Below are 10,009 nucleotides of genomic sequence, written 5' to 3'. Positions count from 1 at the left end.
CTATGGAGGACAATGGAGCTCTGCAGCAGCAGGTTCAGCCATTTCACTCAAACACACTTGGAAAAGAAAACGGATACAGAGCTGTTGTCTGTTGCTCCCGCTAGGCGCCTCCAGTGTGGTTGGCTCGGGGTAGGGTGGGGGGGGTGTGTGTGTAAACAAGTGCCTCTATAGTTCTGATCTTCAACAAGCATGATGGACACAATCAGATCCGTCTCACCCGGCAAGAAGGAAACGCAACATGTTTATAAATGCATGCGTCAAAAAGACTGACACACCTTTCCCGCTCAAGTAAGTGGGTTGCAATAAACGGAAAAACTGAAGGAAATTCTAATTATGTTTAACCAAAGCAACCCCCCCCCCCTTTTTTTTCTCTCCCCAATAGTATCCGGCCAATTACCCCACTCTTCCGAGCCATCCTGGTCGCTGCTCCACCACCTCTGCAGATCCGGGGAGGGCTGCAGACTACCACATGCCTCCTCTGATACATGTGGAGTCGCCAGCCACTTCTTTTCACCTGACAGCGAGGAGTTTCGCCAGGGAGACGTAGCGCGTGGGAGGATCACGCTATCCTCCCCCCTCCCCCCTGAACAGGTGCCCCGGCCGACCAGAGGAGGCGCTAGTGCAGCCAGGACACATACCCACATCCGGCTTCCCACCCGCAGACACGGCCAATTGTGTCTGTAGGGACGGCCGTCCAAGCCGGAGGTAACACGGGGATTCGACCCGACGATCCCCCGTGTTGGTAGGCAACGGGATAGACCACTACGCTACCCGGACGCCCCTAACCAACGCAATCTTTAGCGGCCTGTGTGATGTTCGGGTTGGTTTCCTGTCAGCACTTTGTAGTTGCCTCCCTCAAAGGGGGCTATGGATGTCAGCACCATTGATTATCCGTTAGGACGTTGGAGGTGCGTAGCGGGAGAAAACGGCCAACGGCCCTTCCTGATTAGGTGACTCTCTTCCCGTGGTTGTCAAACAAAATGGCTTCCCCAAAAGTGTCTGCTCAGTAGATTAATAGACTTTAGGCTACGGGTGGGCCCCTTCCAGTTTCTCCCATCCAACTGTGACTTCTGGAGCAGAAGTCATGGTGCGGATGAATAAGATGGAACGGCCCCTTCAGCCCCAGAGACTCGAACTTCACAATCCTACGTAAATATCATTTCAGTGCATCTAACACAGACTGTCCATATGTGGCCTACTTAATCGTCACATTTATCGCAAGTAAAAAAAAAAAAAAAAAAAAAATCAAACAATTACAAGAAAATAACCCATAAAAGATCAAATAAATAAAATGAGGTCCAGCCTCTCAAACGTCTTATTTCATTCTGGGAACACAACAAGTTATTCAAACACCCCACATTTTCCCAAAAGACACATCTTAAGAAATGCATACAAGGTGAATTGTAGTGAAATGGTATGAGCTTAGGGCAGGCATAGTGAGGTGAGAGTGCATGTAGGATTTTTTTTTTATATAGGGAATTGAATTCTCATACTTGGGATACTTCACAAAAAAAAAAAAAAAAAAAAAAAAAAAACCAACAACAACACTGTCAAACAAACATAAGCGAGGGAAACGCGAGCAAGTGTTGAGTGTTGCAGGTATGCTGCAAGTCTGGTTCAGCCTCAGTGTAAGGCTGCGGTCTTCAATCAGCCATCAGGAGGACAGCCACTTGTACGTGGGTCCTCTTTACAACCCAGCACTACACCAGCTCACTTCACAAATCAACACGCCTTCAACCAGACGGAGGAGGGCTAACCGCTGAATTCGGGCGGCGTGGCGTCGAGTCAGGAAGAAAAGCTGCATACACGCCGCTCTCCCGCGGCACACTGCTGAAGATCACTGGTGTAAGGTGTGCTGAGGTTGATACCACCAAGGAGTACCTCTTAATTACTTATGCCATCTATCTAGATGATAATTAGCTGCTTTGCAAACTAAATCTGTGACCTGATTCGCGAGCTTTCCGATACGCACGCCAATCAATATTCCTTATCGAGGTCTTAAGAGGAACGTGCCGTGCCGTGCCGGCCCTGTGGTTATCGTGGTTTTACAGTACATACAATGGAGGAGGGCTGAAAAATAGTACCACAAACACTTTAGCCTGGGGGGGCGGGGGTCATTAGGGATTGCCCCTGCGAAACACAACCGGCAGCGATCCACTATTCTCTTCCATTGATTCACACGAGTTTAAAGGGAAGGAGAGTAAACATTGATCGAGGAAATGGGGGGGGGGGGGGGGGAGCTCTCTCTCTCTCTCTCTCTTCCTGGCCTTGGCCTCACTGTGCAAAATGGCATAAAGCGAGGTTTACAGTCAGTCTGTCACAGTTTCCGGATGGAAGTCTCTTGGGAGTCAGCTTGACGCCCCAGCAATGACAACAGAATACCTACATTGCCATTTGCATAGCTCTCCCTCGCTCGGTGCACATACTGACACAGGCCCGGCCCCGCCGCTCTGCGCTGGGCGACATGTTTGCTTAGGCAAAGGCGTGTGTCAACTGAGGTTTGCATACAGAGCACGTTCAATGCTCCACACTTAGGCCGCTCCTCCTCCTCCGCGCTCCGGGCAGGGTATGCTAGCACCAATGCTATCGCCTCCGTATACTGAGGAAGTCATGTCTAAGTTACGCTGTCGGATATTACAGCTTATTGCTAACACTACGAACGTCGCTTTCAAACACGCAGCCATTCCCAGCAATCATCACAGCCAATTCAATTATGCGACACAAGCGCCCTCTTAAAATGACAATATCACAGGCTGGAAAAAATATATAGCTGGTAAGAGTTGGTAGAGAAATGAATATACTCTGAACTTAGTTCATCTGTTTCGTATGCGAGACTAAAAACACTCGTTTTGTCGTTTTCGTCCTCTGTCTGTTCGTAGATTTGGCATACCGTCTGCAGAACCAGCTGCAAGTGTCCAGTCTGTTAAAATGCCTCGTGTTTGTGTGCATGGTTGGTGAAAATAAGTAGTGCAGAAGCAAAGTCAAATCAAAGATGCAAGGGACCCTGTGCGTGTGTGCGTGTGTGTGTGCTCGCACGCGTGTATGTGTACACACGTGTGCCTACATGTGGTAAGCGATTTTCATAAACTAACGCAGTGGTGGAGAAATTAACTCCTGATTGTTTGAGGAAGCAAATGGATGAATTAATGAATGCTAAAGGCCAAAATGGTGCAAAAGGCATGTAGAGACCGAAGACTAGAGAAGCCCGGATGAGAGGAGTGATGGACTGTGGCACAAACAAGTGCAGCATTCATCCTCATTCTCTCACATGATTTACCCAACATACTTCTGTGTATCTCCTTTTTTTCTCTTTTTTTTTGCATACAAACAAAAGAAACAAAGCAAACAATTTATAAACTAAAACATCCTAAGCAGTGCTGTAACTGGTGAGATATGGCTGATGTCCCAGAGGACTTTGATTCCCATGTGTCCTCACTGGCCCAAACTGTGCCTCGGTCAGTAGTCAGCTATGGGGGCAAGGTTTCTGCTCAGACTAACTGAAATATTGGTGTAGAGGGGCCTCCTGGACAGGACAGGTGAATAGTTTAGGTTGTTGAGACCATCCAGGCTCTGCCTCTCCTTGGAATGACGAAGCAGAGTGTACCTGCAGAATGCAAAAACAGACAAGACTAAGAGATGAGATAACAAGTTATCCTTAAGAAATGATTCACCGACAGGTGTATGCCTCTTCACACAACACTACCAGCTGTAATCCCTTAGTAGCGGCGATGACTGACAACCTCAACGCTTGCTATCAAAAGAGATTACAGGTTTGGTTTTTTTTTTTTGCTTTTCTCCCCAGTTGTATCCGCCCAATTATCCCACTCTTCCGAGCTGTCCAGGTCACTGCTCCACCCTCTCTGCCGATCCAAGGAGGGCTGCGGACTACCACATGCCTCCTCCGATACACGTGGAGTCGCCAGCCGCTTCTTTTCACCTGACAGTGAGGAGTTTCACCAGGGGGATGTAGCGCGTGGGAGGATCACGCTATTCCCCGCAGTTCCCCCTCCTCCCCAAACAGGCGCCCCGACCGGCCAGAGGAGGCGCCAGTGCAGCGACCAAGACACATACCCAAATCTGGCTTCCCACCCGCGGACACGGCCAATTTTGTCCGTAGGGATGCCCGACCAAGCCGGAGGTAACGCAAACTAGCGATCCCCATGTTGGTAGGCCACGGAATAGACCGCCACGCCACCCGGATGCCCGAGACTGCAGTTTGAAGTTCCACCAATTTAAGTGTGGTTGCATATATCTCATAGGGGAAATTGTAAGAAGAAAAAAAAAAGACAAAAGATCAATGTAAAGATATGAATTCACAGTGCTGGAGAGGGTGGCACTTGAAACTGAATAAAGAAAAATAAACTATTGATAATGATTGTAGAAAAAATTGTCTGCATCACAGTTTGTGGTACAAACATACTAGAGGAATGTGCGCTGTACATGTCGCCGTTTGAAAGATGGCGCCAAGGTGCGGCTCTAATGCTGTTTTTGTCGCAATGTGTCTCGGGACACCTCGGTGTGAGAATGCACTTCAAATGAACTCTGACTTGACTTGACCTGCCTCTACCTGTCTGTTTTATGTTTTCGTGGAGTCATCGTGTTGACTGCCAAGCCATACACGATAGGCTTGAATTGCTACATATTTGACAACCCATGAGTTAACTGCATACCAAAACTGGAATACTCCTCAAGTGACTGTTACCAGAGACTCAAAGTCAAGGGACAGAGTTATCAACAGCGACCAACATCTGCAGCACAGGAAGTGGGGGAGGAGAGCCGGATTCCTAGATCGGGTTCCCTGTCGTAAACATTGCACAGCGCTTCCTGTAATACTGTTCAACGTTCACTCCCTGGTTAGCCAACAAGATGAGCGGTATATCCTAATACGCAGCAGACAGGAAACTGCAATCTGCTCCGTGCTGTGCTTTTCGGAAACTTGGTTGAACCCAATCAGAGGTGGTGCACAAACACTAAAACTCTGCCGCAGTCATGCTCCACAGAGTTAAGAGTCGACCACAGTCAACTGCGGACCCTTCTACCTGCCGCGGGGGTTTTCCTCCATCTCATACCGATGACCTCTGTCTCATTCCACCGCGAGCCGGGGCATCAGCTGCTGCCCAGAAGATAGCGAGCCACATTATGGATATTGAAAACTCGCACACGGACTTGGTGGTGCTGACATTCGGTGACTTTACCGCTGTCAACCTGAAAAAGACTACCCAGATTTAAACAGCAGACCCACGTCGCCAGTCTTATGGTGTCATCGCTGACGCATTTCATTCTGTGGCCTGGGCACCCCTGGGACAGTCTGATCATAACGTGATTTTTCTAACCACAACATATTGTCAAATATTGATACACACCAAGTACTAGGGTGGTGAAACGATGGTCTCCCCAGGCTATGGAGAGGCTTAGTGACTGTTTAGGTATTACAGACTGGTCTGTCTTTAAGGAGTCACGCCATGACTTATGACGATTACACCACTACCGTTATTTCTTACATGCATTTCTCAGAAACTATGTGCATTCCAGCCAAGAGAGTGGCTGTATTTAGTAACAACAAGCCATGGTTCAGCCGAGAGGTTAAATTGTATGTAGGAAGAAAAACAATGCATTCTAGAGGGGCGATAGAGAACTCTACAAATCCGTAAAATGTGAATTTGAGTGGGCAGTGGACAGGGTAAGGCCAATTACAAATGCAAGCTGGAGAACAAGCTCCAGGACAAGGACAACATAGGTGTGTGTGGCAGGGACTGTGGCAAATTACCAACCATAAGGCCAAACACTCAGCCTGTAATGATGACCCCAAACGCCCTGATGAACTTAATTAATTCTACTGTCCTTTTGATAAAACCGCAACCCGCCAACAGGGCCTGCCTATAGTAGGAGCCCCCCCCTCCCGAGTCCACCTTTTGTGATTGGAAAACCTGAGGTCAGGTTTCTGCTGCACAATCAGAACAGCAGGAAAGCTGCAGGCCCTGATCTCATGTCTTCAGCCACTTTAAAATGGAGTGCTGCTGAACTTGTTTCTGTTCTGACTTGTATTTTTAATTGGTCTATCAACCAGTGTAACGTACTAGCGTGCTTTAAATCTGCGATAATAATTCCTGTGCCCAAGAACTCCATTTGTTAGCTGTTTAAACGACTACAGGCCCGTTACCTTAACAACTGTTGTAATTTAAGTGTATGAGCGTAAAGTATATACGCTGTCCAGTGCTGTGCTAGACCCCAATTAGTTTGCATACAGGGCCAATAGGTCAGTGGGCGATGCTGTATCTCTCTGTCTCCACTCCATCTTGCAGCATAGAGGTGCCTGCCACCTAAGCTTGGGCAGTGTTCATTGACTATAGTTCAGCTTTTAATACAATAATACCCATGAGGCTATATAACAAACTTTTGCAGCCCAGCTAGGTTTCCATCAGCCTCTATGTCTCTGGGTCTTGGACCTCTTACTGGGCAGTAAACAGGTTGTCAAATTCACCAATAGATTTTCAAACTCATTGACCATTAGCACAGGTGTCTGACCTCTCACCTCTGCTCTACTCATTATACACCAATGAATGTAGACTCCGACACTGTAAAAATGACCAAGTTTGTTGATGATACAATATTGGTGGGACTGATTTCCTGTCATAATGAGAGAGCGTACAGAAAGGAGGTCTCCTCTCTTGTCCACTGGTGTAGCAACAGCAATCTGGAACTGAACGTCAACAAAACTGAAAAACTTGTGGTTGACTTCCATAAAATCAGGGCGAGCTACTAACGCTGGTCATTAACAACCAGGTGGTAGAGAGAGTGGATCGTTTCAAATTCCTTGGGAGTACAATCTCCTCCCTGAAATGGGAAGACAACTTCACCACCATCCAGAAGAAAGCTCACCGAAGACTATCCTTTCTAAGGCAGGAAATTTGGAGGGCCAATGGTTGCAGTGGTACGGTTCTACAGAACTGTAATAGAAACTGTACTCACGTTCTCAATAACTGTGTGGGATGGCAATTCAACAGCCCATGAGAAGAAACAGCTGGACAGAGTCGTGCGCACAGTTTCAAAAATAACTGGCTGTGAACTTCCCACCATTTCTGAATTATACGTTATCCGCATTCAGCGGAAAGGTTTTAACGTTTTAAAGGACTCCTCACACCCGGCCAACCCGCCATTCAATCATCTCCCTTCAGGTAAACGACTCTGCAGTATTAAGACCAGAACATCTCGCTTCCAGAATAGCACTTGCACTGCAGGCAATCTGCATCCTAAATGCTTCACTGACTGTACAAGTATAGTCAGCCTCCTTAAGCACATGCACTTTAATATGTCACCTTAAGGGCATGGGCCATATGACTGCATTAACTGAATTATTGTAATATAATTATAACAGTGTGTTTTTGTGGAAACTCCTTGTATGTATTGTGTGGTTATATGTTTACTGTTGTTATCTTTGAGCACACCGAAACAAATCACAAATCAGCTGTAAAGTCGATATGGCAATAAATTATTGAATCTTGAAACGGGTCACAAGTAAAGCACTAAATCATAGCTAGCTAAGCTTGAAAACATCAACAGAACTTATTGACGAAAAAGTCGGGATGCAATTTTTTTTTGGCCGTTTTTTAACACAAGTTAAAAAATTCAACCAAGCAACAGAAACTATTTTTTTTTTAACTCAAAGGAGTCTTTAAGTAACTTGGAATTTGAGCACAGAGATTGGAATTCAGCCTCAAATATATCACATGCAAAGTCTTTAAAAGAGCAGAAATTCCCTCAAAGTCATTGTTCTGACTTTTCATGTGACTGGCTTGCATCACATGAGCCTGAGCCGCATTCCAATTATCAGCTCCCACCCTGCATCCAAATCCTCATACTTCTGACAGAGAGCGAGAGAGAGAGAGAGAGAGAGAGAGAGAGAGAGAGAGAGAGAGAAAGTGTGTGTGTAGACTGACCTTCCCAAGAACTGGACCTCTCCACGATGGTGATGTGGAATCGACATATACCGTCCCTCTTCTCCATGTGGCCTACTCACTGTATAGTTGGCAAACTGCACCCTACATAAACGTAGTAAGTGTAGGCGAATATTGACTGATGACTGATCGGTTATGCTATCGTGTTACATTACGTCAGTAACATGCGCATAAACCAGAGCTATGATGCACACAAATACATCCATCCATCCATTATCCAAACCGCTTATCCTGCTCTCAGGGTCGCGGGGATGCTGCAGCCTATCCCAGCAGTCACTGGGCGGCAGGCAGGGAGACACCCTGGACAGGCGGCCAGGCCATCACACAGGGCCGACACACACACACACACAAACACACACACACACACTGCACTATTACTGCATTATTACTTCTTCTTCTTCTTTTTTAAAATTATTATCATTATCGTCATCATCGTCATCATTATTATTATTATTGAATTATCATTATTATAATTGCATTATTATTATTACAAATATACACAAATACAAAAAAGAAAAACAGGTAAAACACTGACAAAATGGTGAAAATAATAATAATAAAAAACATAACAGCATGAAAGAAGTAATTTATTTGTAGACCACAGCACTAAACCCAGTCAGCAAGGCCTGACAGCATATATTGAGAGCCGAGTGTGTACAGCTGCCTACAACTGAGGATAAAAAAGGAGAAACAAAAAAAACAAGGCAGTTTCTGTGTGTCAACTGGCCTGAACAACCTCCAGAGCAAACCTTATGTCAACGTCATGACAGCCTGGGCCACAAAGCAATCGCACAAGAAAAATGTGTTAAACTGTTTGTTTTTGTGTGCACGTGTGTGTGTGTGTGTGTGTGTGTGTGTGTGTGTGTGTGTGTGTGTGTGTGTGTGTGTGTGCATATGTTCCTCACCTGTTCCAGAGGTCATCGTCCTCTCCTCCCCAGCCCCAGAATGCATTAGGAAATCCATTGATCTGTTTGAACTGCTCCACAGTCAGGCCGCTGACACCTCCGAAGAACTCATTGTATGGAAGCCTATAAGGAACGCCAAGTGACGACCATTTAACGGACTCATGGACTCGCCACAAGAACACATTCTAGAAAAATCCAGTAAACAGATCTCTTTGTGGACAGAATCAAGGCTCACATGTAGGAGTACTTGTTGAGTTTGACAGCAAAGTGTCGCGGCATGTCTGTACAGCCGTAGTAGTTTCTGTCGTTCTCCATGAGGTGGTCCACATCATGGAAAACGAGACAGTCCCAGTCCAGGTCCTTCATAGCCTCCTTGTACCCCACGTTGAACAGCATGGCTCGGTTAAAAGGCTCCATACCCATCTGGAGGGAAGGGGGGCAGCAGAGAAAAAGACACTTTGACATAAGTGACTTTTCATAGTTTTCTTGTCATAGTGTGTTTCATTGTTAGGACGTACCACATCAACGTGTTATCGACCCGCTCTCATTGCCACCATTCATGTCCGAGTTAAAAATAAATAAATAATTCAAAGCTGGTTTGCCTAGAGTTGTGTCATGTTACGCAACATATTTAAGCTTCAGCTACGTGGACTTTGGACAATCCCTGTTAATGAACGTGAATATGACACCATATGCGTGTACCTGCTCTATGACGTAGAAGGCAAACTGGAGCCTCTGTTTCTGCAGGACCGGCACCAGGTGTCTGAGGAGGATGGGTAAGTGCTCGTGACGATTCCTGAAAGGGACTAGAATTGCCACCTAGGGACAGGGATTGAATTCAGTAAATGAAAATGAAACGACTGTGCATTGACATGCACGCATGCACACACACGCGTGCACGTACACACACGTGAATCTGTACATTCAAATGTATGCACATACACAGGAATATGTGAGTTTACATATGCATATAACATTGTTGCAGGACTGCACTACTGAATCACCCTGGGAAAGACCCTATGGATGGCTGCTATGAAAAGTCCAGCCTTTGTAGAGAACAAATTCATTTATGCATTGAAGTTTCCCTTCAAGCTCTGCAAACTGCAAAACCATCACAGGGGAGAGACAACAAGAGGGAAGGTCAAACGG

The 10,009-nt window shown here is 46.2% G+C and overlaps 1 protein-coding gene across 1 annotated transcript in view; it reads right to left on the bottom strand.

Annotated features, from left to right (window-relative positions):
- Positions 1 to 2,239: 2,239 nt before the first annotated feature.
- b4galt5 (UDP-Gal:betaGlcNAc beta 1,4- galactosyltransferase, polypeptide 5) overlaps positions 2,240 to 10,009 on the bottom strand; it is a 55,945-nt gene continuing 48,175 nt past the window's right edge. The window contains exons 5-9 of the mRNA XM_056274626.1: positions 9,563 to 9,679; positions 9,096 to 9,283; positions 8,861 to 8,983; positions 7,938 to 8,039; positions 2,240 to 3,604 (exon numbers count right to left, since the gene is read on the bottom strand). Of these exons, the coding sequence (XP_056130601.1) occupies positions 3,457 to 3,604; positions 7,938 to 8,039; positions 8,861 to 8,983; positions 9,096 to 9,283; positions 9,563 to 9,679 (678 nt within the window). The 3' untranslated portion in view covers positions 2,240 to 3,456. The remainder of the gene's footprint in view (positions 3,605 to 7,937; positions 8,040 to 8,860; positions 8,984 to 9,095; positions 9,284 to 9,562; positions 9,680 to 10,009) is intronic.

The sequence above is a fragment of the Lampris incognitus genome, chromosome 2 (assembly GCF_029633865.1).
Source record: "Lampris incognitus isolate fLamInc1 chromosome 2, fLamInc1.hap2, whole genome shotgun sequence".
Classification (NCBI taxonomy): Eukaryota; Metazoa; Chordata; class Actinopteri; order Lampriformes; family Lampridae; genus Lampris; species Lampris incognitus.
The sequence above is the reverse complement of the archived record's forward strand: the minus strand, read 5'-3'. Positions and strand labels throughout refer to the sequence as shown.